The 25,884-nt window shown below is 46.7% G+C and overlaps 1 protein-coding gene across 1 annotated transcript in view; it reads right to left on the minus strand.

Moving 5' to 3' along the window:
- The window catches only part of LOC115103152 (glypican-1-like), a 159,330-nt gene that overhangs the window by 24,297 nt on the left and 109,149 nt on the right, over nucleotides 1-25,884 (minus strand). The window contains exon 6 of the mRNA XM_065005795.1: nucleotides 1,508-1,673. Coding sequence (XP_064861867.1) covers nucleotides 1,508-1,673 — 166 coding nt within the window. The remainder of the gene's footprint in view (nucleotides 1-1,507; nucleotides 1,674-25,884) is intronic.

Raw genomic sequence — 25,884 nt, forward strand, 5'->3', positions numbered from 1 at the left:
CCAAAGAGCTGTCAAAGGACACCAGAAACAAAATTGTAGACCTGCACCAGACTGGGAAGACTGAATCTGCAATAGGTAAGCAGCTTGGTTTGAAGAAATCAATTGTGGGAGCCATTATTAGGAAATGGAAGATATACAAGTCCACTGATAATCTCCCTCGATCTGGGGCTCCATGCAAGATCTCACCCCGTGCGGTTAAAATGATCACAAGAACGGTGAGCAAAAATCCCAGAACCACACGGGAGGACATAGTGAATGACCTGCAGAGAGCTGGGACCAAAGTAACAAAGCCTACCATCAGTAACACACTACGCCGCCAGGGACTCAAATCCTGCAGTCCCCCTGCTTAAGCCAGTACATGTCCAGGCCCGTCTGAAGTTTGCTAGAGAGCATTTGGATGATCCAGAAGACGATTGGGAGAATGTCATATGGTCAGATGAAACCAAAATATAACTTTTTGGTAAAAACTCAACTCGTCGTGTTTGGAGGACAAAGAATGCTGAGTTGCATCCAAAGAACACCATACCTACTGTGAAGCATGGGGGTGGAAACATCATGCTTTGGGGCTGTTTTTCTGCAAAGGGACCAGGACGACTGATCCGTGTAAAGGAAAGAATGAATGGGGCCATATATCGTGAGATTCCATCAGCAAGGGCATTGAAGATGAAATGTGGCTGGGTCCTTCAGCATGACAATGATCCCAAACACACCGCCTGGGCAACGAAGGAGTGGCTTCGTAAGAAGCATTTCAAGGTCCTGTAGTGGCCTAGCCAGTCTCCAGATCTCAACCCCAAAGAAAATCTTTGGAGGGAGTTGAAAGTCTGTGTTGCCCAGCAACAGCCCCAAAACATCACTGCTCTAGAGGAGATCTGCATGGAGGAATGGGCCTAAATACCAGCAACAGTGTGTGAAAACCTTGTGAAGACTTACAGACAACGTTTGACCTCTGTCATTGCCAACAAAGGGTATATAACAAAGTATTGAGGTAAACTTTTGTTATTGACCAAATACTTATTTTCCACCATCATTTGCAAATAAATTCATTAAAATCCTACAATGTGATTTTCTGGATTCTTTTCCCTCATTTTGTCTGTCATAGTTGAAGTGTAGCTATGATGAAAACTACAGGCCTCTCTCATCTTTTTAAGTGGGAGAACGTGCACAATTGGTGGCTGACTAAATACTTTTTTGCCCCACTGTATGCTTGCCACAGCCAAGGGATTGGATACTTATTGACTTAAAAAATGAAAAGCTGAAATGTCTTATGAATAAAATTAATAATCTAAAAACATAATTTCATATTGACATTATGGGGTACTGTGTGTAGGCCAATGACACAAAATCTCACAGTGACACATTCATTTCAGGCTGTAACACAACAAAATGTGGAAAAAGTCAAAGGGTGTGAATACATTATGAAGGCACTGTAGGAATTAAAATTAAATTAGTGTGCAAATGTGTGCGTGTGTGTGTGAAATTAGGGTGTGTGTGTGTGTATGTGTCTCACCAGCCAAGTTCCTCCACTCTGTGTCCAGGTCGGCCTGGTTAGCGAGGCAGCCCTTCAGTACGTTGGTACAGTAGTTAGCACAGGGCCTGGCAGTGGCCACTCCACGGCAGTGGGGACAGTAGGTCATCTTCATGAAGGCACGCATGCACTCTGGGCTCAGGGGTACCTGGGAGAGGAGATACAACAATATTATAGAGATACTATATGAGCCACAATACAATTCCCACCAAGTGGCTTAATCCTATTGGTGCGATGCGTAGGGTGCCTTTCACACAGCGACCTGGGTTCACATCCCTGCCCCTCGATTGACTTCAATATCATATATCATAAATATATACAGTCAGGTCCAAAATGATTGGCCTTGCTTGATAAAGATGAGCAAAAAGGACGGTATAAAATAAATACACTGAACAGAAATATAAACGCAACATGTAAAGAGTTGGTCCCTTGGTTCATGAGCTGAAATAAAAGATCCCAGAAATGTTCTATACACACAAAAAGCTTATTTCTCTCAAATGTTGTGCACAAATTTGTTTACAACCGTGTTAGTGGGCATTTGTTCTTTGCCAAGATAATCCATCCACCTGACAGGTGTGGCATATCAAGAATCTAATTCAACAGCATGATCTTTACAAAGTGAAGAGGGAGCGTGCATGTTGACTGCAGGAATGTCCACCAGAGCTGTTGCCAGAGAATTGCATTTTAATTTCTCTACTATAAGGCACCTCCAACATCGTTTTAGAGAATGTGGCAGTACGTACATCTGGCCTCACAACCACAGACCACGTATAACCACGCCATCCCAGGATCTCCACATCAGGCTTCTTCACCTGTGGGATGGTCTGAGACGAGCCACTCGGACAGCTGATGAAACTGTGGATTTGCACAACCGAAGAATTTCTTCACAAACTGTCAGGGAAGCTCATCCGTGTGCTCGTCGTCCTATCCAGTGTCTTGACCTGACTGCAGTTCGGCATCGTAACCGACTTTAATGGGCCAATGCTCACCTTCAATGGCCACTGGCACGCTGGTTAAGTGTGCTCTTCATGGATGAATCCGTGGTGTCATGTGGGCGAGCAGTTTGCAACGTTGTGAACAGAATGCCCCATGGCGGTGGTGGGGTTATGGTATGGGCTGGCATAAACTACGGACAACCAACACAATTGCATTTTATCAATGGGAATTTGAATGCACAGAGATACCTTGAAGAGATCCTGAAGCCCTATGTCATGCCATTCATCCGCCGCCATCACCTCATGTTTCAGCATGATAATTCACGGCCCCATGTCGCAAGGATCTGTACACAATTCCTTGAAGCTGAAAAAGTCCCAGTTCTTGCCTGCATACTCACCAGACATGTCACCCATTGAGCATGTTTAGGATGCTCTGGATCGATGTGTACGACGGCGTGTTCCAGTTCTCACCAATATCCAGCAACTTCACACAGACATTGAAGAGGAGGGGGACAACATTCCACAGGCCACAATTCATAACCTGATCAACTCTATGCGAAAGAGATGTGTCATGCTGCATGAGGCAAATGTTGGTCACACCAGACATTGACAGGTTTGCTCATCCATGCCCCTACGTTTTTTTAAGTATCTGTGACCAACAGATGTACATCTGTATTCTCAGTCATGTGAAATCCATGGATTAGGGCCTAATGAATTTATTTCAATTAATTGATTTCCTTATATGAACTGTAACTCATTCAAATCTTTGAAAACGTTTATATTTTTGCTAAAACAATTGAACAGGATATAATTGTATACTAATACAATTGGCTCAGAGAAAGTGTGGTGGAGTCAGCCCAACTCATCACCGGGGGCAGACTGCCTGCCCTCCAGGACACCTACAGCACCCAGCATCACAAGAAGGCCAAGAAGATCATCAAGGACCTCAGCCACCCGAGCCACAGCCTTTTCACCCCGCTATCATCCAGAAGGCGAGGTCAGTACAGGCGCATCAAAGCTGGGACCGAGAGACTGAAAAACAGCTTTGAGGCCAGCAGACTGTTAAATAGCCATCATTAGCAGGCATCCACCCAGTACCCTGCTCTGAACTTAGTCACTGTCACTTGCCGGCTACCACCTGGTTACTCATTCCTGCACCTTAGAGGCTGCTGCCTGTACATAGACATGGGACATTGGTCACTTTAGTAATGGAACATGGTTCATTTTAATAATGTTTTCATACTGCTTTACCCATATACTGTATATTTATATTGATACTCCGGACTCCAACATTCCTCGTCCTAATATTTCTATATTTCTTCATTCCATTCTTTTACTTTAGATTTGTGTGCATTGTTGTATATTGTTAGATATTAATGCACTGTTGGAGCTAGGAACAAAAGTATTTCACTATACCCGTAATAACATCTGCTAAACATGTGTATGTGACATACAATTTCATGTGATATCTTTTGTCTGCGCTTATGGACTGCACTCTTCAATTAACACCACAGGTTTTCAAAGGGGTTCAGGTCCAGAGACTGAGATGGCCATTGCCAAATGAGGATTTTTTGGGGTCAATGAACCATTTCTTTGTGTATTTTGATGTGTGGTTGGCGTTATTGTCTTGCTGGAAGATTCACTAAGTGTCAGCCTTCTGGCAGAGGCAATCAGGTTATGGCCAAAAGTTTCCTGCAAAGTGCATGATGCCATTGACCTCAACAAGGGCCCAGGTTCAGTGGAAGGAGAATAGCCCTGTAACATCAGATATCCACCATCATATTTTACAGTAGAGGTATGAGGTACTTTTCTGCATATGCTTCCGTTTTACGATGTGAAACCCACCATTGCTGTGTGTGGCCAAAGAGCTTACGATCCTTTGAATGTGTGAGTTTCCTTGGTGGTGGGCGAACAAACAAGACACACAGAATACAGCGGGAGGTCACTTCCCATGGCCATTCTTTTACGCTAGCGCCGCGCTGTTAGCTTTTTTTCTGCCCAGTTACCGTGGAAACCAATCGTCTGAAAGAATTTGCTTTGTGTGCACACAAGGTCCATGACACCGCCGTCTGCGCTTTTCTCCCATCCACCCATCCTTCTTCTCCTTTTCCTTCTCTCTCACTCTATCCCACTGGGCTGTTCCCACAGGAAAGGGCCTTGGTCCGTTACAACTGGAACTGGGTTAATACCAGTACGCCCTGCTCGCAAGACACCCCCTGCTACGCATACGAAACTACAGTGTGTGTGTGTGTGTGAGTGAGTGAGAGAGAAGAGAGAAGAGAGAGAGAGAAGAGAGAAAGAGAGAAGAGAGAGAGAGAGAGAATAGAGAGAGAGAAGAGAGAGAGAGAAGAGAGAGAGAGAAGAGAGAGAGGGCTCAGCTTGGTATACAAAACTCCTTTAAACCAAACTGGGTCAGTCTGATGCTTTCCTGGAGTCTTCAACCATAAGTCAGACAAAGCCTAGTTAGCAGAAACATACAGTCAAAGACAAAAGAACATGGTGCATGAAATGGTGTCTGTCTATCGTCATGACTATACAGCACGCCCCGTGTCCACCCTCCTCTCCTCCTTTACTCCTTCTCTCCTCCCCTTCTCCTCCACCTAGTGCTCCACTTGAGAGGCAAGAGAATAAGTCAGACCATCAATGTTTTGATGAGAGAGACAGAGAGAGGGGAAAGAGAGACTGACTTTTTGTCCTTCTTTAATGAAACATTTTCATTTCATTAAAATCCCCCACCGCACTTAAAACAAAACACCAAAAATATCCTGTACTGCAGTACTGCATACATGCACCATACTCACCTTGCCCTCTACACCACGGTACAAAAACAACATCATAATAACCAAAATCTCAACACTTCCACAACCGTATATCCAACCCACCTTCCCCAGCTGTATAGACAGCCCCCCCCAACACACCATATCTCCTGAAACATCTTCCCCAACTGTACAGACAGCCCCCCCAACACACCATATCTCCTGAAACATCTTCCCCAGCTGTATAGACAGCCCCCCCAACACACCATATCTCCTGAAACATCTTCCCCAGCTGTACAGACAGCCCCCAACACACCATATCTCCTGAAACATCTTCCCCAGCTGTATAGACAGCCCCCAACACACCATATCTCCTGAAACATCTTCCCCAGCTGTATAGACAGCCCCCACAACACACCATATCTCCTGAAACATCTTCCCCAGCTGTACAGACAGCCCCCAACACACCATATCTCCTGAAACATCTTCCCCAGCTGTACAGACAGCCCCCCAACACACCATATCTCCTGAAACATCTTCCCCAGCTGTACAGACAGCCCCCAACACACCATATCTCCTGAAACATCTTCCCCAGCTGTACAGACAGCCCCCCAACACACCATATCTCCTGAAACATCCCCCAGCTACAGACAGCCCCCCACACACCATATCTCCTGAAACATCTTCCCCAGCTGTACAGACAGCCCCCCAACACACCATATCTCCTGAAACATCTTCCCCAGCTGTACAGACAGCCCCCCAACACACCATATCTCCTGAAACATCTTCCCCAGCTGTACAGACAGCCCCCAACACACCATATCTCCTGAAACATCTTCCCAGCTGTATAGACAGCCCCCAACACACCATATCTCCTGAAACATCTTCCCCAGCTGTATAGACAGCCCCCAACACACCATATCTCCTGAAACATCTTCCCCAGCTGTACAGACAGCCCCCCAACACACCATATCTCCTGAAACATCTTCCCCAACTGTACAGACAGCCCCCCAACACACCATATCTCCTGAAACATCTTCCCCAGCTGTACAGACAGCCCCCAACACACCATATCTCCTGAAACATCTTCCCCAGCTGTACAGACAGCCCCCCAACACACCATATCTCCTGAAACATCTACCCCAGCTGTACAGACAGCCCCCCAACACACCATATCTCCTGAAACATCTTCCCGGCTGTACAGACAGCCCCCCAACACACCATATCTCCTGAAACATCTTCCCAGCTGTATAGACAGCCCCCAACACACCATATCTCCTGAAACATCTTCCCCAGCTGTACAGACAGCCCCCCAACACACCATATCTCCTGAAACATCTTCCCCAGCTGTACAGACAGCCCCCCAACACACCATATCTCCTGAAACATCTTCCCCAGCTGTACAGACAGCCCCCCCAACACACCATATCTCCTGAAACATCTTCCCCAGCTGTACAGACAGCCCCCCAACACACCATATCTCCTGAAACATCTTCCCCAGCTGTACAGACAGCCCCCAACACACCATATCTCCTGAAACATCTTCCCCAGCTGTACAGACAGCCCCCCAACACACCATATCTCCTGAAACATCTTCCCCAGCTGTACAGACAGCCCCCAACACACCATATCTCCTGAAACATCTTCCCCAGCTGTACAGACAGCCCCCCAACACACCATATCTCCTGAAACATCTTCCCCAGCTGTACAGACAGCCCCCCAACACACCATATCTCCTGAAACATCTTCCCCAGCTGTACAGACAGCCCCCCAACACACCATATCTCCTGAAACATCTTCCCCAGCTGTACAGACAGCCCCCCAACACACCATATCTCCTGAAACATCTTCCCCAGCTGTACAGACAGCCCCCCCAACACACCATATCTCCTGAAACATCTTCCCCAGCTGTACAGACAGCCCCCCAACACACCATATCTCCTGAAACATCTTCCCCAACTGTACAGACAGCCCCCCAACACACCATATCTCCTGAAACATCTTCCCCTGTATAGGCAGCTGTACACCATATCTCCTGACAGCCCCCAACACACCATATCTCCTGAAACATCTTCCCCAGCTGTACAGACAGCCCCCCAACACACCATATCTCCTGAAACATCTTCCCCAGCTGTATAGACAGCCCCCAACACACCATATCTCCTGAAACATCTTCCCCAGCTGTATAGACAGCCCCCAACACACCATATCTCCTGAAACATCTTCCCCAGCTGTACAGACAGCCCCCAACACACCATATCTCCTGAAACATCTTCCCCAGCTGTACAGACAGCCCCCCAACACACCATATCTCCTGAAACATCTTCCCCAGCTGTACAGACAGCCCCCAACACACCATATCTCCTGAAACATCTTCCCCAGCTGTACAGACAGCCCCCCAACACACCATATCTCCTGAAACATCTTCCCCAGCTGTACAGACAGCCCCCCAACACACCATATCTCCTGAAACATCTTCCCCAGCTGTACAGACAGCCCCCCAACACACCATATCTCCTGAAACATCTTCCCCAGCTGTACAGACAGCCCCCAACACACCATATCTCCTGAAACATCTTCCCCAGCTGTACAGACAGCCCCCCAACACACCATATCTCCTGAAACATCTTCCCCAGCTGTATAGACAGCCCCCCAACACACCATATCTCCTGAAACATCTTCCCCAGCTGTACAGACAGCCCCCCAACACACCATATCTCCTGAAACATCTTCCCCAGCTGTACAGACAGCCCCCCAACACACCATATCTCCTGAAACATCTTCCCAGCTGTATAGACAGCCCCCCAACACACCATATCTCCTGAAACATCTTCCCCAGCTGTACAGACAGCCCCCAACACACCATATCTCCTGAAACATCTTCCCCAGCTGTACAGACAGCCCCCCAACACACCATATCTCCTGAAACATCTTCCCCAGCTGTACAGACAGCCCCCCTGAACACACCATAGCCCTCCTGAAACATCTTCCCCAGCTGTACAGACAGCCCCCCAACACACCATATCTCCTGAAACATCTTCCCCAGCTGTACAGACAGCCCCCCAACACACCATATCTCCTGAAACATCTTCCCCAGCTGTATAGACAGCCCCCAACACACCATATCTCCTGAAACATCTTCCCCAGCTGTATAGACAGCCCCCCAACACACCATATCTCCTGAAACATCTTCCCCAGCTGTACAGACAGCCCCCAACACACCATATCTCCTGAAACATCTTCCCCAACTGTACAGACAGCCCCCCAACACACCATATCTCCTGAAACATCTTCCCCAGCTGTACAGACAGCCCCCCAACACACCATATCTCCTGAAACATCTTCCCCAGCTGTACAGACAGCCCCCAACACACCATATCTCCTGAAACATCTACCCCAGCTGTACAGACAGCCCCCCAACACACCATATCTCCTGAAACATCTTCCCCAGCTGTACAGACAGCCCCCAACACACCATATCTCCTGAAACATCTTCCCCAGCTGTACAGACAGCCCCCAACACACCATATCTCCTGAAACATCTTCCCCAGCTGTATAGACAGCCCCCAACACTCCTGAAACATCTTCCCCAGCTGTATAGACAGCCCCCAACACACCATATCTCCTGAAACATCTTCCCCAGCTGTACAGACAGCCCCCCAACACACCATATCTCCTGAAACATCTTCCCCAGCTGTACAGACAGCCCCCCAACACACCATATCTCCTGAAACATCTTCCCCAGCTGTACAGACAGCCCCCCAACACACCATATCTCCTGAAACATCTCTATCCCATCAGCTGTACAGACAGCCCCCCAACACACCATATCTCCTGAAACATCTTCCCCAGCTGTACAGACAGCCCCCCAACACACCATATCTCCTGAAACATCTTCCCCAGCTGTACAGACAGCCCCCAACACACCATATCTCCTGAAACATCTTCCCCAGCTGTACAGACAGCCCCCCAACACACCATATCTCCTGAAACATCTTCCCAGCTGTATAGACAGCCCCCATCACACCATATCTCCTGAAACATCTTCCCCAGCTGTACAGACAGCCCCCAACACACCATATCTCCTGAAACATCTTCCCCAGCTGTATAGACAGCCCCCCAACACACCATATCTCCTGAAACACCTTCCCCAGCTGTATAGACAGCCCCCAACACACCATATCTCCTGAAACACCTTCCCCAACTGTACAGACAGCCCCCCAACACACCATATCTCCTGAAACACCTTCCCCAACTGTACAGACAGCCCCCCAACACACCATATCTCCTGAAACACCTTCCCCAGCTGTATAGGCAGCCCCCCAACACACCATATCTCCTGAAACATCTTCCCCTGTACTGTACAGACAGCCCCCCAACACACCATATCTCCTGAAACATCTTCCCCAGCTGTACAGACAGCCCCCAACACACCATATCTCCTGAAACATCTTCCCCAGCTGTATAGACAGCCCCCCAACACACCATATCTCCTGAAACATCTTCCCCAGCTGTATAGACAGCCCCCCAACACACCATATCTCCTGAAACATCTTCCCCAGCTGTACAGACAGCCCCCAACACACCATATCTCCTGAAACATCTTCCCCAACTGTACAGACAGCCCCCAACACACCATATCTCCTGAAACATCTTCCCCAGCTGTACAGACAGCCCCCAACACACCATATCTCCTGAAACATCTTCCCCAGCTGTACAGACAGCCCCCAACACACCATATCTCCTGAAACATCTTCCCAGCTGTACAGACAGCCCCCAAACACACCATATCTCCTGAAACATCTTCCCCAGCTGTACAGACAGCCCCCCAACACACCATATCTCCAGACAGCCCCCAACACACCATATCTCCGGAAACATCTTCCCCAGCTGTACAGACAGCCCCCCAACACACCATATCTCCTGAAACATCTTCCCCAGCTGTATAGACAGCCCCCCAACACACCATATCTCCTGAAACATCTTCCCCAGCTGTATAGACAGCCCCCAACACACCATATCTCCTGAAACATCTTCCCCAGCTGTATAGACAGCCCCCCAACACACCATATCTCCTGAAACATCTTCCCCAGCTGTATAGACAGCCCCCCAACACACCATATCTCCTGAAACATCTTCCCCAGCTGTACAGACAGCCCCCCAACACACCATATCTCCTGAAACACCTTCCCCAACTGTACAGACAGCCCCCCAACACACCATATCTCCTGAAACATCTTCCCCAGCTGTACAGACAGCCCCCCAACACACCATATCTCCTGAAACACCTTCCCCAACTGTACAGACAGCCCCCAACACACCATATCTCCTGAAACATCTTCCCCAGCTGTACAGACAGCCCCCAACACACCATATCTCCTGAAACACCTTCCCCAGCTGTACAGACAGCCCCCAACACACCATATCTCCTGAAACATCTACCCCAGCTGTACAGACAGCCCCCAACACACCATATCTCCTGAAACATCTTCCCCAGCTGTACAGACAGCCCCCCAACACACCATATCTCCTGAAACATCTTCCCCAGCTGTATAGCAGCCCCCCATCACACCATATCTCCTGCTTCCCCAGCTGTACAGACAGCCCCCAACACACCATATCCTGAAACATCTTCCCCAGCTGTACAGACAGCCCCCCAACACACCATATCTCCTGAAACATCTTCCTCAGCTGTATAGACAGCCCCCTAACACACCATATCTCCTGAAACATCTACCCCAGCTGTATAGACAGCCCCCCAACACACCATATCTCCTGAAACATCTTCCCCAGCTGTATAGACAGCGCTCCCCCAACACACCATATCTCCTGAAACACCTTCCCCAGCTGTATAGACAGCCCCCCAACACACCATATCTCCTGAAACACCTTCCCCAGCTGTATAGACAGCCCCCAACACACCATATCTCCTGAAACATCTTCCCCAGCTGTACAGACAGCCCCCAACACACCATATCTCCTGAAACATCTTCCCCAGCTGTATAGACAGCCCCCATCACACCATATCTCCTGAAACATCTTCCCCAGCTGTACAGACAGCCCCCAACACACCATATCTCCTGAAACATCTTCCCCAGCTGTACAGACAGCCCCCCAACATACCATATCTCCTGAAACATCTGCCCTAGCTGTATAGACAGCCCCCTAACACACCATATCTCCTGAAACATCTTCCCCAGCTGTATAGACAGTCCCCCAACACACCATATCTCCTGAAACATCTTCCCAGCTGTATAGACAGCCCCCCAACACACCATATCTCCTGAAACACCTTCCCCAGCTGTATAGACAGTCCCCCAACACACCATATCTCCTGAAACATCTTCCCCAGCTGTATAGACAGCCCCCCAACACACCATATCTCCTGAAACATCTTCCCCAGCTGTATAGACAGCCCCCAACACACCATATCTCCTGAAACACCTTCCCCAACTGTACAGACAGCCCCCCAACACACCATATCTCCTGAAACACCTTCCCCAGCTGTATAGGCAGCCCCCAACACACCATATCTCCTGAAACATCTTCCCCAGCTGTACAGACAGCCCCCAACACACCATATCTCCTGAAACATCTACCCCAGCTGTACAGACAGCCCCCAACACACCATATCTCCTGAAACATCTTCCCCAGCTGTACAGACAGCCCCCCAACACACCATATCTCCTGAAACATCTTCCCCAGCTGTATAGACAGCCCCCCAACACACCATATCTCCTGAAACATCTTCCCCAGCTGTATAGACAGCCCCCCAACACACCATATCTCCTGAAACACCTTCCCCAACTGTACAGACAGCCCCCCAACACACCATATCTCCTGAAACATCTTCCCAGCTGTATAGACAGCCCCCAACACACCATATCTCCTGAAACACCTTCCCCAGCTGTACAGACAGCCCCCCAACACACCATATCTCCTGAAACATCTTCCCCAGCTGTATAGACAGCCCCCCCCCCACACCATATCTCCTGAAACACCTTCCCCAGCTGTATAGACAGCCCCCCAACACACCATATATCCTGAAACACCTTCCCCAGCTGTATAGACAGCCCCCCAACACACCATATCTCCTGAAACACCTTCCCCAACTGTACAGACAGCCCCCCAACACACCATATCTCCTGAAACATCTTCCCCAGCTGTATAGACAGCCCCCCAACACACCATATCTCCTGAAACACCTTCCCCAGCTGTATAGACAGCCCCCAACACACCATATCTCCTGAAACACCTTCCCCAACTGTACAGACAGCCCCCCAACACACCATATCTCCTGAAACATCTTCCCCAGCTGTATAGACAGCCCCCCAACACACCATATCTCCTGAAACACCTTCCCCAGCTGTATAGACAGCCCCCAACACACCATATCTCCTGAAACATCTTCCCCAGCTGTACAGACAGCCCCCCAACACACCATATCTCCTGAAACATCTTCCCCAGCTGTACAGACAGCCCCCAACACACCATATCTCCTGAAACATCTTCCCCAGCTGTACAGACAGCCCCCAACATACCATATCTCCTGAAACATCTGCCCCAGCTGTATAGACAGCCCCCTAACACACCATATCTCCTGAAACATCTTCCCCAGCTGTATAGACAGCCCCCCAACACACCATATCTCCTGAAACATCTTCCCCAGCTGTATAGACAGCCCCCCAACACACCATACCTCCTGAAACACCTTCCCCAGCTGTATAGACAGCCCCCAACACACCATATCTCCTGAAACACCTTCCCCAGCTGTATAGACAGCCCCCCAACACACCATATCTCCTGAAACACCTTCCCAACTGTACAGACAGCCCCCCAACACACCATATCTCCTGAAACACCTTCCCCAGCTGTATAGGCAGCCCCCCAACACACCATATCTCCTGAAACATCTTCCCCAGCTGTACAGACAGCCCCCCCAACACACCATATCTCCTGAAACATCTTCCCCAGCTGTACAGACAGCCCCCCAACACACCATATCTCCTGAAACATCTACCCCAGCTGTACAGACAGCCCCCAACACACCATATCTCCTGAAACATCTTCCCCAGCTGTACAGACAGCCCCCAACACACCATATCTCCTGAAACATCTTCCCCAGCTGTATAGACAGCCCCCAACACACCATATCTCCTGAAACACCTTCCCCAGCTGTATAGACAGCCCCCCAACACACCATATCTCCTGAAACACCTTCCCAACTGTACAGACAGCCCCCAACACACCATATCTTCTGAAACATCTTCCCCAGCTGTATAGACAGCCCCCAACACACCATATCTCCTGAAACACCTTCCCCAGCTGTATAGACAGCCCCCCAACACACCATATCTCCTGAAACATCTTCCCCAGCTGTACAGACAGCCCCCAACACACCATATCTCCTGAAACATCTTCCCCAGCTGTATAGACAGCCCCCCAACACACCATATCTCCTGAAACACCTACCCCAGCTGTATAGACAGCCCCCCAACACACCATATCTCCTGAAACATCTTCCCCAGCTGTATAGACAGCCCCCAACACACCATATCTCCTGAAACACCTTCCCCAACTGTACAGACAGCCCCCCCAACACACCATATCTCCTGAAACACCTTCCCAGCTGTATAGACAGCCCCCAACACACCATATCTCCTGAAACATCTTCCCCAGCTGTACAGACAGCCCCCCAACACACCATATCTCCTGAAACATCTACCCCAGCTGTACAGACAGCCCCCCAACACACCATATCTCCTGAAACATCTTCCCCAGCTGTACAGACAGCCCCCCAACACACCATATCTCCTGAAACATCTTCCCCAGCTGTATAGACAGCCCCCCAACACACCATATCTCCTGAAACACCTTCCCCAACTGTACAGACAGCCCCCCAACACACCATATCTCCTGAAACACCTTCCCCAGCTGTATAGACAGCCCCCCAACACACCATATCTCCTGAAACACCTTCCCCAGCTGTATAGACAGCCCCCAACACACCATATCTCCTGAAACATCTTCCCCAACTGTACAGACAGCCCCCAACACACCATATCTCCTGAAACATCTTCCCAGCTGTACAGACAGCCCCCCAACACACCATATCTCCTGAAACATCTTCCCAGCTGTACAGACAGCCCCCAACACACCATATCTCCTGAAACATCTACCCCAGCTGTACAGACAGCCCCCCAACACACCATATCTCCTGAAACATCTTCCCCAGCTTTACAGACAGCCCCCCAACACACCATATCTCCTGAAACATCTTCCCCAGCTGTATAGACAGCCCCCCATCACACCATATCTCCTGAAACATCTTCCCCAGCTGTACAGACAGCCCCCCAACACACCATATCTCCTGAAACATCTTCCCCAGCTGTACAGACAGCCCCCAACACACCATATCTCCTGAAACATCTGCCCCAGCTGTATAGACAGCCCCCTAACACACCATATCTCCTGAAACATCTTCCCAGCTGTATAGACAGCCCCCAACACACCATATCTCCTGAAACATCTTCCCCAGCTGTATAGACAGCCCCCCAACACACCATATCTCCTGAAACACCTTCCCCAGCTGTATAGACAGCCCCCCAACACACCATATCTCCTGAAACACCTTCCCCAACTGTACAGACAGCCCCCCAACACACCATATCTCCTGAAACATCCTCCCCAGCTGTACAGACAGCCCCCCAACATACCATATCTCCTGAAACATCTGCCCCAGCTGTATAGACAGCCCCCAACACACCATATCTCCTGAAACATCTTCCCCAGCTGTATAGACAGCCCCCCAACACACCATATCTCCTGAAACACCTTCCCCAGCTGTATAGACAGCCCCCCAACACACCATATCTCCTGAAACACCTTCCCCAGCTGTATAGACAGCCCCCAACACACAATATCTCCTGAAACACCTTCCCCAACTGTACAGACAGCCCCCCAACACACCATATCTCCTGAAACATCTTCCCCAGCTGTATAGGCAGCCCCCCAACACACCATATCTCCTGAAACATCTTCCCCAGCTGTACAGACAGCCCCCCAACACACCATATCTCCTGAAACACCTTCCCAGCTGTATAGACAGCCCCCCAACACACCATATCTCCTGAAACATCTTCCCCAGCTGTACAGACAGCCCCCCCACAACACCATATCTCCTGAAACACCTTCCCCAGCTGTATAGACAGCCCCCAACACACCATATCTCCTGAAACATCTTCCCCAGCTGTATAGACAGCCCCCCAAACACACCATATCTCCTGAAACATCTTCCCCAGCTGTATAGACAGCCCCCCAACACACCATATCTCATGAAACATCTTCCCCAGCTGTACAGACAGCCCCCCAACACACCATATCTCCTGAAACATCTTCCCCAACTGTACAGACAGCCCCCCCAACAACACCATATTTCACTTTTTACCATTTTATAAAACTCAAATTCCACCCCAAGGCACGTAGAGACCATCCCATTAAATAATAGTTGTCCCCGAGCCTTTGACCCTATTCCTTCTTGTTAACCAAGTAGCCAACTTTGCCTGAGTAAAGAAACAACACCTGTACTTTTTTGTGTTTTACATATTCACCCAACTCACTCCTCTTTCCCGCATCTCTGGCACCATTTATATTGAGCGATCCTACCCGAGAGTCTCCATAAGAAGTGAGAGAAAAAACAGCAAAGAAAGAGACCAGTAGCAAAGCTCAAAAAGCCACAGTGCCAGAAAGAAACTCTTCATCTAAACAGCGTCTGAAGGTAAACCTTCACTCAATGTTGTGACCCACTTCCTCAACCTAAACTGTTTCCTGGGTGAGAGGACACCATGCCCCTCTTTTTTCATAGCATGTTGTACTGATCTTACAAACTTTCTTGGATCAGAAAAAAAGCCCTCTCCGTGTACTTTGACCCCTCTGCTTGACTGGCTGTCAGCTTCAGGGAAAAAATCCTCCTATTCATCCTCTTCCTCAGACTCACCTTCCTCCTCCTCATCTCCCTCTCCCACACTGACCACCTGCCCTTCCTCTCTGGCCAGGGCCTCCTCTCTGGCCAGGGCTTCCTCTCTGGCCAGGGCTTCCTCTCTGGCCAGGGCCTCCCCCCAGCACCAGGCAAAGGTTCCTTGGTGCCTTTGACCACCCCAGCCTCCTTTCTTCTCCCCCTTTTCCTTTCCGCTTGACACCCTCCTCCTCCTCCTCCCCTCCAGTCTCTTACACTTCCCTACTATACTCTCCTCATCCACTAGCATAACCTGACTAGACCCAGCCTCTTCCACACCACCATCCATAACATGACCAGGCCCAGCCTCATCTACACCATCATCCATAGCATGACTAGGCACATCCTCATCTACACCACCATCCATAGCATGACTAGACCCAGCCTCATCTACACCACCATCTCTAGCCTGACTAGGCCCAGCCTCATCTACACCACCATCCATAGCATGACTAGACCTAGCCTCAGCTACCCCACCATCTCTAGCCTAACTAGGCCCAGTCTCATCGACACACCATCCCTGGCATGACTAGGCCCAGCCTCTGCTGCCTGCGTTTCATTGCCCCCTGCACGTTGACCTCGATTTCCCCAACTGGCGCTTGTACCCTCACCTTGTCTACGGCTTTTATGTGGGCACGCAAAGCTCTTATGCCCCAAATCCTCACACTCAAAACACCGTAGACTATCTGTACTTGCAAACCCTGCATAGAGCCCCTCCCCATGCCTCACATTAAAATGTAAATTTTGGTGTTGCTCATTGTTATTCAGAAACATGAACACTTGCCCCCGGAACGAAACAACATGCTTAACGTCATCTGCCTGAAAATCCGCAGACAGTACACGAAAACCACTAGCAAACATACCAAAACGACTCAGCTATTTCCTGATTTGATCATCCATAATAAACAGAGGCAAATTTGCAACTATCACCCTGGTCGAAGGGGTAGAAACAGGAGAAATTGGCACCAACACACCCCTAACAAATATTCCACTAGCAGTGAGCCTACCCACCAAATTTGCTCTTTTCATGAAAACAACCACAGCTTTGTTCATTCTGGAAGCGGAATGTATAAATTCAGCTCCTACCTGTTCACCGACCACGAGCAGAACCATCACCACCTCAACTCCATTCTCAGAAACACACCCGAATCCATGCCCTAACGACAGCGTCTCCTCCGTGCTAGGCTGAGAAGATATCACACACACCACACCTTCCAAACCCCTGGAAACTAAATTCTGTCCTCTTCCACCCTAACTTTGAAAAGAACAGTGGGTACTGCTAAAACAAACAGTGCATTAACCCTCCACCATAGAAAATAAAAATGGAAAGAAAAGACCAAGAAGAGAATCAAGAAAATAAGTTAGGACAGAGCCCTCCACACAAAACACTCAAATTCCAAAAAACTCCCAGCATGCACTGCAAGGGAGAGAGAGAGAGAGAGCAAGAGGGGGACCCTGAAGGACGTCACCCTCAACCGTAGCCCCAGGAGCAACACAGTAATGGACACCCTGCCCAGACCAGGGAGACACCTTCCCAGAACCCCTGCTGAAGGACCTGCACCGAGAGAACCCATGCCAAGAAGTTACAGTCACAGGTCGCAGTTGTAAATGAGAACTTGTTCTCAACTAGCTTACCTGGTTAAATAAAGGTGAAATAAAAAGAGGACCTACACCCAGACCACAGCATCACCAGCCACACCCCAACCAGCTAAGACCACCCCAAGCAAACTCTGACCACACTCTATATAGGCCCCCCCATATCAGAGCTATGCCCATTCTGCCCACCCTATGCCCCAACATGACAGTAGGACATATGCCCCGGCCGTGAGAAGAGCAACAGGCCCAACCCCCACTATTACACCCGCCCAAGCCCCATCCTGCGACCTAAGAGGTATGTATCAGATGCTTAACATGCTCTGCTCACACCTACTGTGATGGTCCGGGACTAAACCACACAAAAACAACACTATACACTATGGAACACAACATTTTACAATCTCATCCTGGAATATACAAGGTCTGAGGTCATCTGCCTTTGGCATAAAGAGCAGGAACCCAGACTTCATCAAAGAAATTGGAATACAGAAATTGTCATCCTACAAGAAACATGGTATAAAGGAAATGGACCCACTGGTTGCCCTCTAGGTTACAGATAGCTGGTAGTCCCATCCACCAAACTACCAGGTGTGAAAAAGGGAAGCGACTCCGGGGGTATGCTAATTTGGAATAAAGCAGACCTAACCCACTCTATTAAATTAGTCAAAACATGAACCTTTTTCATCTGGCTAGAAATTCATGAGGAAAATATCTCAACAGAGAAAAATGTCCTCATATGTGCTACCAAAACCCCCATAATTTAACGGTGACAGCTTCTCCTTCCTAGATGGAGAGATCAACAATTTCCAAGCCCAGGGACATGTACTAGTCTGTGGTGACCTAAATGCTAGAACTGGACAAGAACCTGACACCCTCAGCACACAGGAGGATGAACACCTACCTCAGTTTTTCACAATTCCTGACATTTAATCCTAGTAACAATTCCCTGTCTTAGGTCAGTTAGGATCACCACTTTATTTTAAGAATGTGAAATGTCAGAATAATATTAGAGAGAATGATTTATTTTGGATTTTATTTCTTTGATCACATTCCCAGTGGGTCAGAAGTTTACATACACTCAATTAGTTTTTGGTAGCATTGCCTTTAAATTGTTTGACTTGGGTCAAACGTTTCAGGTAGCCTTCCACAAGCTTCCCACAATAAGTTGGGTGAATTTTGGCCCATTCCTCCTGACAGAGCTGGTGTAACTGAGTCAGGTTTGTAGGCCACCTTGCTCGTACACGTTTTTTCAGTTCTGTCCACACATTTTCTATAGGATTGAGGTCAGGGATTTGTGATGGCCACTCCAATACCTTGACTTTGTTGTCCTTAAGCCATTTTGCCACAACTTTGGAAGTATGCTTGGGGTCATTGTCCATTTAGAAGACCCATTTGTGACCAAGCTTTAACTTCTTGACTGATGTCTTGAGATGTTGCTTCAATATATCCACCTAATTTTCCTACTTCATGATGCCATCTATTTTGTGAAGTGCACCAGTCCCTCCTGCAGCAAAGCACTCCCACAACTTAATGCTGCCACCCCCGTGCTTCAGGGTTGGGATGGAGTTCTTCAGCTTGCAAGCCTCCCCCGTGTTCCTCCAAACATATTGATGGTCATTATGGCCAAACAGTTCTATTTTTGTTTCATCAGACCAGAGGACATTTCTCCAAAAAGTACAATCTTTGTCCCCATGTGCAGTTGCAAACCATAGTCTGGATTTTTTTTGGCGGTTTTGGAGCAGTGGCTTCTTCCTTGCTGAGCGGCCTTTCAGGTTATGTCGATATAGGACTCATTTTACTGTGGATATAGATACTTTTGTACCTATTTCCTCCAGCATCTTCACAGGGTCCTTTGCTGTTGTTCTGGGATTGATTTGCACTTTTCGCATCAAAGTACGTTCATCTCTAGGAGACAGAAGGCGTCTCCTTCCTGAGCGGTATGACGGCTGCGTGGTCCCATGGTGTTTATACTTGCGTACTATTGTTTGTACAGATGAACGTGGTACCTTCAGGCGTTTGGAATTTGCTCCCAAGGATGAAACAGACTTGTGGAGGTCTACAAAAATAATTCTGAGGTCTTGGCTGATTTGTTATGATTTGCCCATGATGTCAAGCAAAGAGGCACTGAGTTTGAAGGTTGGCCTTGAAATACATCCACAGGTCCACCTGTAATTGACTCAAATGATGTCAATTAGCTTATCAGAAGCTTTTAAAGCCATGACATCATTATCTGGAATTTTCCAAGCTGTTTAAAGGCACAGTCAACTTAGTGTATGTAAACTTCTGACCCACTGGAATTGTGATACATTGAATTATAAGTGAAATAATCTGTCTGTAAACAATTGTTGGAAAAATTACTTTTGTCATTCACAAAGTAGATGTCCTAACCGACTTGCCAAAACTATAGTTTGTTAACAAAAATCTGTGTAGTGGTTGAAAAACGAGTTTTAATGACTCCAACCTAAGTGTGTGTGAACTTCCGACTTCAACTGTAGTCAATGGTAGGCTTCGAGGGGACTCCTATGGTAGGTGCGCATACAGCTCATCTCTTGGCAGTAGTACTGTACACTACTAAATCACTGACCTCAACCCAGTCTCTTAGAGTGTTCACAGTTAGTCCACTGACAACCCTATCAGATCACAGCAAAATCCCACTCTACTTGAACAGAGCTTTGTTCAATCATGAGGCATCAAAGCCAAAGGAGCTTAATACTATTAAGAAATGCTATAGATGGAAGGAAAGTAGTGTGGAGATCTACCAAAAAACTATTAGGCAACAACCAATTCAATCACTTCTAGACAATTTCGTGGACAAAATGTTTCACTGTAATAGTGATGATGTAAACTTGGCAGTAGAAAACCTAAACAGTATATTTGACCTCTCAGCTTCGCTATCAAATCTAAACATTTCAAGCAGACAACCTAAGAAAATGAACAACAATGATCAATATTTTGATGAAGAATGCAAAAACCTAAGAAAGAAATTGAGAAATCTATCCAACCAAAAACATAGAGACCCAGAAAACATGAGCCTACGGCTTCACTATGTTGAATCACTAAAACAATACAGAAATACACTACGGAAAAAGAATGAACAGCACGTCAGAATTCAGCTCAATGTAATTGAAGAATCCATAGAATCTAACCACTTCTGGGAAAATTGAAAAACTCTAAACAAACAGCTACACAAAGAGTTATCTATCCAAAACTGAGATTTATGGATAAACCACTTCTCCAATCTTTTTGGCTCTGTAACAAAGAACAAACAGCAAAAACATATACATGATCAAATACAAATCTTAGAATCAACTATTAAAGACTACCAGAACCCACTGGATTCTCCAATTACATTGAATGAACTACAGGACAAAATACAAACCCTCCAACCCAAAAAGGCCTGTGGTATCCTTAAATGAAATGATAAAATATACATACCACAAATTCCAATTGGCTATTCTTAAACTCTTTAACATCATCCTCAGCTCTGGCATCTTCCCCATAATTTGGAACCAAGTACTGATCACCCCAATCCACAAAAGTAGAGAAAATTTTACCCCGATAATTACCGTGCATTATCATTAACAGCAGACTCGTACAAATCAATGTACTGAGCAAATATGAAATTGTCTTTCTACCACATTACCGTACGACAGACCATGTATTCACCCTACACACCCTAACAAATTCCATCCTGAAACCGTTGCCCTAGAGTACACAAAAAACAATACATACCTCGGCCTAAACATCAGTGCCACATGTGACTTCCACAAAGCTGTGAAAGATCTGAGAGACAAGGCAAGGAGGGCATTTTATGCCGTCAAAAGGAACATAAAATTCAACATTATTTAGGATCTGGCTAAAAATACTTGAAATATTTATAGAACCCATTGCCCTTTATGGTTGTGAGGTCTGGGGTCCATTCACAAAATGGAACAAACACCAAATTGAGACTCTGCATGCAGAATTCTGCAAAAATATCCTCAGTGTAGAACTTAAAACACCAAATAATTAATGCAGAGCAGAAATAGGCCAATATCCGCTAATTATCTTGTTTGGGGTAGGGGGCAGCATTTTCACTTTTGGATGAATAGCGTGCCCAGAGTGAACTGCCTCCTACTCAGTCCCAGATGCTAATATATGCATATTATTATTAGTATTGGATAGTAAACACTCTGAAGTGTCTAAAACTGTTTGAATGATGTCTGTGAGTATAACAGAACTCATATGGCAGGCAAAAACCTGAGGAAAAAATCCAAACAGGAAGTGTGAAATCTGAGGTTTGTAGTTTTTGAACTGACCCCTATCGAATACACAGTGGGATATGGGTTATTTTGCACTTCCTAAGGTTTCCACTAGATGTCAAACATCTTTAAAACGTTGTTTCAGGCTGCTCATGTGAAGGGGGGCCGGATGGGAGTTGTTTGACTAAGGGGTCTGCCTACAGCCTCGTTCTCAGTCACGCGCTTTCACTTGAGAGGTAGCTCTCGTTCCATTGCTTTTCTACAGACAATGGAATTCTCCGGTTGGAACATTATTGAACTTTTATGATGAAAGCATCCTAAAGATTGATTCTATACTTAGTTTGACAAGTTTCTTCGACCTGTAATATAACTTTTTGAACGTTTCGTCCGAATGGACCAGATCGCAATTTTGGATTTGTTTACCAAACGCCCTAACAAAAGACGCTATTGGACATAAATGGACATAAATGATGGACATTATCTAACAAAACAAGCATTTATTGTGGAACTGCTTTTCCTGGGAGTGCATTCTGATGAAGATTATCAAAGGTAAGTGAATATTTATAATGCTATTTATGAATAATGTTGACTACCCAACATGGTGGATATTTCTCTGGCTGGTTTGGGTTCTGAGTGCCGTTCTCAGATTATGCTTTTTCCGAAAAGTTTTTTTTGAAATCTGACACAGCGGTTGCATTAAGGAGACGTGTATCTAAAGATCCATGTATAATAGTTGTATTTTCAACAACATTTATTATGAGTATTTCTGTGAATTCATGTGGCTCTCTGCAATATCACTGCATGTTTTGGAACTACTGAACGTAACACGCCAATGTAGAATAAGATTTTTGGATATAAATATGAACTTTACCAACAAAACATACATGTATTGTGTAACATGAAGTCCTATGAGTGTCATTTGATGAAGATCATCAAAGGTTAGTGATTCATTTTATCTCTATTTGTGCTTTTTGTGACTCCTCCCTTTGGCTGGAAAAATAGTTGGGTTTTTCTGTGAGTTGGTGGTGATCTAACATAATCGTTTGTGGAGCTTTCGTGGGAAAGCATTTTTGAAATCAGACACTGTGGCTGGACTAACGATAATTTTATCTTTAAAATGGTGCCTAATACTGTTGGCGAGGGGTTCCGCCTAGACAGGTTATCAAAATCCAGAAAAGAGCTGTAAAATTTTACAACTACCTAAAAGGAAGCAATTCCCAAACCTTCCATAACAAAGCCATCCCCTACAGAGAAATAAACCTGGAGAAGAGCCCCATAAGCAAGCTCCCATATCTATTGGGTGAAATACCGCAGTGTGCAATCACAGCAGCAATATTTGTGACCTGTTGCCACAAGAAAAGGGCAACCAGTGAAGAACAACCTATATTTATTTGATTTATTATCCATTTTATACTATCTATTTGCACATCATTACAACTGTATATAAACATATGACATTTGAAATGTCTTTATTATTTTGGAACTTTTGTTTATTGTACATTTTTTATTGAATTGAGAGAAAAACAGAGGAGAGAGAGAAAGGAAGTTCGAGAGAGAGGGGGAGGGCTTGGGAAGAGAGAACCCTATTCCCAGAACCTGTCTGACATGTATATAGAAGCTCCTGTCACTGGGATATGAAGTCAGGCTCTCAGTGGTAAGAGTGATTCATACATATAGTAGTGCTACTGTCATGGTGGTATGAAACACCAACACACTTAATGTGGGCAAATGCATGCATGAGCACACACATACACACACACAGCACTCTTGCTCTTAATTCACTATACTCCAAAGGTTACCTAGTGTCAGGTCAGTGTGTAGAGCTGTGAAAAAACTGCTTAAAATCTCACATAATAAGTCCTATTACCAGTCCTATTACTAGTCCTATATCCTTTTTTTTCCACCTTTATTTAACCAGGTAGGCAAGTTGAGAACAAGTTCTCATTTACAATTGCGACCTGGCCAAGATAAAGCAAAGCAGTTCGACACATACAACGACACAGAGTTACACATGGAGTAAAACAAACATACAGTCAATAATACAGTATAAACAAGTCTATATACAATGTGAGCAAATGAGGTGAGAAGGGAGGTAAAGGCAAAAAAGGCCATGGTGGAAAAGTAAATACAATATAGCAAGTAAAACACTGGAATGGTAGTTTTGCAATGGAAGAATGTGCAAAGTAGAAATAAAAATAATGGGGTGCAAAGGAGCAAAATAAATAAATACATTAAATACAGTTGGGAAAGAGGTAGTTGTTTGGGCTAAATTATAGGTGGGCTATGTACAGGTGCAGTAATCTGTGAGCTGCTCTGACAGTTGGTGCTTAAAGCTAGTGAGGGAGATAAGTGTTTCCAGTTTCAGAGATTTTTGTAGTTCGTTCCAGTCATTGGCAGCAGAGAACTGGAAGGAGAGGCGGCCAAAGAAAGAATTGGTTTTGGGGGTGACTAGAGAGATATACCTGCTGGAGCGTGTGCTACAGGTGGGAGATGCTATGGTGACCAGCGAGCTGAGATAAGGGGGGACTTTACCTAGCAGGGTCTTGTAGATGACATGGAGCCAGTGGGTTTGGCGACGAGTATGAAGCGAGGGCCAGCCAACAAGAGCGTACAGGTCGCAATGGTGGGTAGTATATGGGGCTTTGGTGACAAAACGGATTGCAACGTGATAGACTGCATCCAATTTGTTGAGTAGGGTATTGGAGGCTATTTTGTAAATGACATCGCCAAAGTCGAGGATTGGTAGGATGGTCAATTTTACAAGGGTATGTTTGGCAGCATGAGTGAAGGATGCTTTGTTGCGAAATAGGAAGCCATTTTAGATTTAACTTTGGATTGGAGATGTTTGATATGGGTCTGGAAGGAGAGTTTACAGTCTAACCAGACACCTAAGTATTTGTAGTTGTCCACGTATTCTAAGTCAGAGCTGTCCAGAGTAGTGATGTTGGACAGGCGGGTAGGTGCAGGTAGCGATCGGTTGAAGAGCATGCAATTAGTTTTACTTGTATTTAAGAGCAATTGGAGGCCACGGAAGGAGAGTTGTATGGCATTGAAGCTTGCCTGGAGGGTTGTTAACACAGTGTCCAAAGAAGGGCCAGAAGTATACAGAATGGTGTCGTCTGCGTAGAGGTGGATCAGAGACTCACCAGCAGCAAGAGCGACCTCATTGATGTATACAGAGAAGAGAGTCGGTCCAAGAATTGAACCCTGTGGCACCCCCATAGAGACTGCCAGAGGTCCGGACAGCAGACTCTCCGATTTGACACACTGAACTCTATCAGAGAAGTAGTTGGTGAACCAGGCGAGGCAATCATTTGAGAAACCAAGGCTGTCGAGTCTGCCGATGAGGATGTGGTGATTGACAGAGTCGAAAGCCTTGGCCAGATTGTTACGAATCCCCTTTGGCCCGACAGTCTAGGGGGGATGGTAATGAGACCGTAACATAACTCATGTAAATTATTATTGTGACAAAGTAAAAGTGTGCACGAAATAACCACGACAACAGAAATCCACTGTCAAACTCTAGGTTTATTTATAAACACACGGTAATGGGGGGAGCAGGAAAAGGGGCTGAGCTGGACCCAAGGAAAGAAACAATAAGCATCCAAAACACCCCTAAGCTAGACTAGCCTACTTTAACAACAGCTAACTAACTAACCAAAAATACAGTGGGTGGTCCGCCCAGTTCTAACTAGTGTATTTAACAAAGTTCACCTACGGGTAGTGTATGCCCATGGGCGACTTGTCTTGGTTTCCCCCTTTTCCCACCAGCAAACAAACAAACACCATAACCAAAAACAATACTCACAGGTGATGA

Source organism: Oncorhynchus nerka, linkage group LG20 (assembly GCF_034236695.1).
Source record: "Oncorhynchus nerka isolate Pitt River linkage group LG20, Oner_Uvic_2.0, whole genome shotgun sequence".
NCBI lineage: Eukaryota > Metazoa > Chordata > Actinopteri > Salmoniformes > Salmonidae > Oncorhynchus > Oncorhynchus nerka.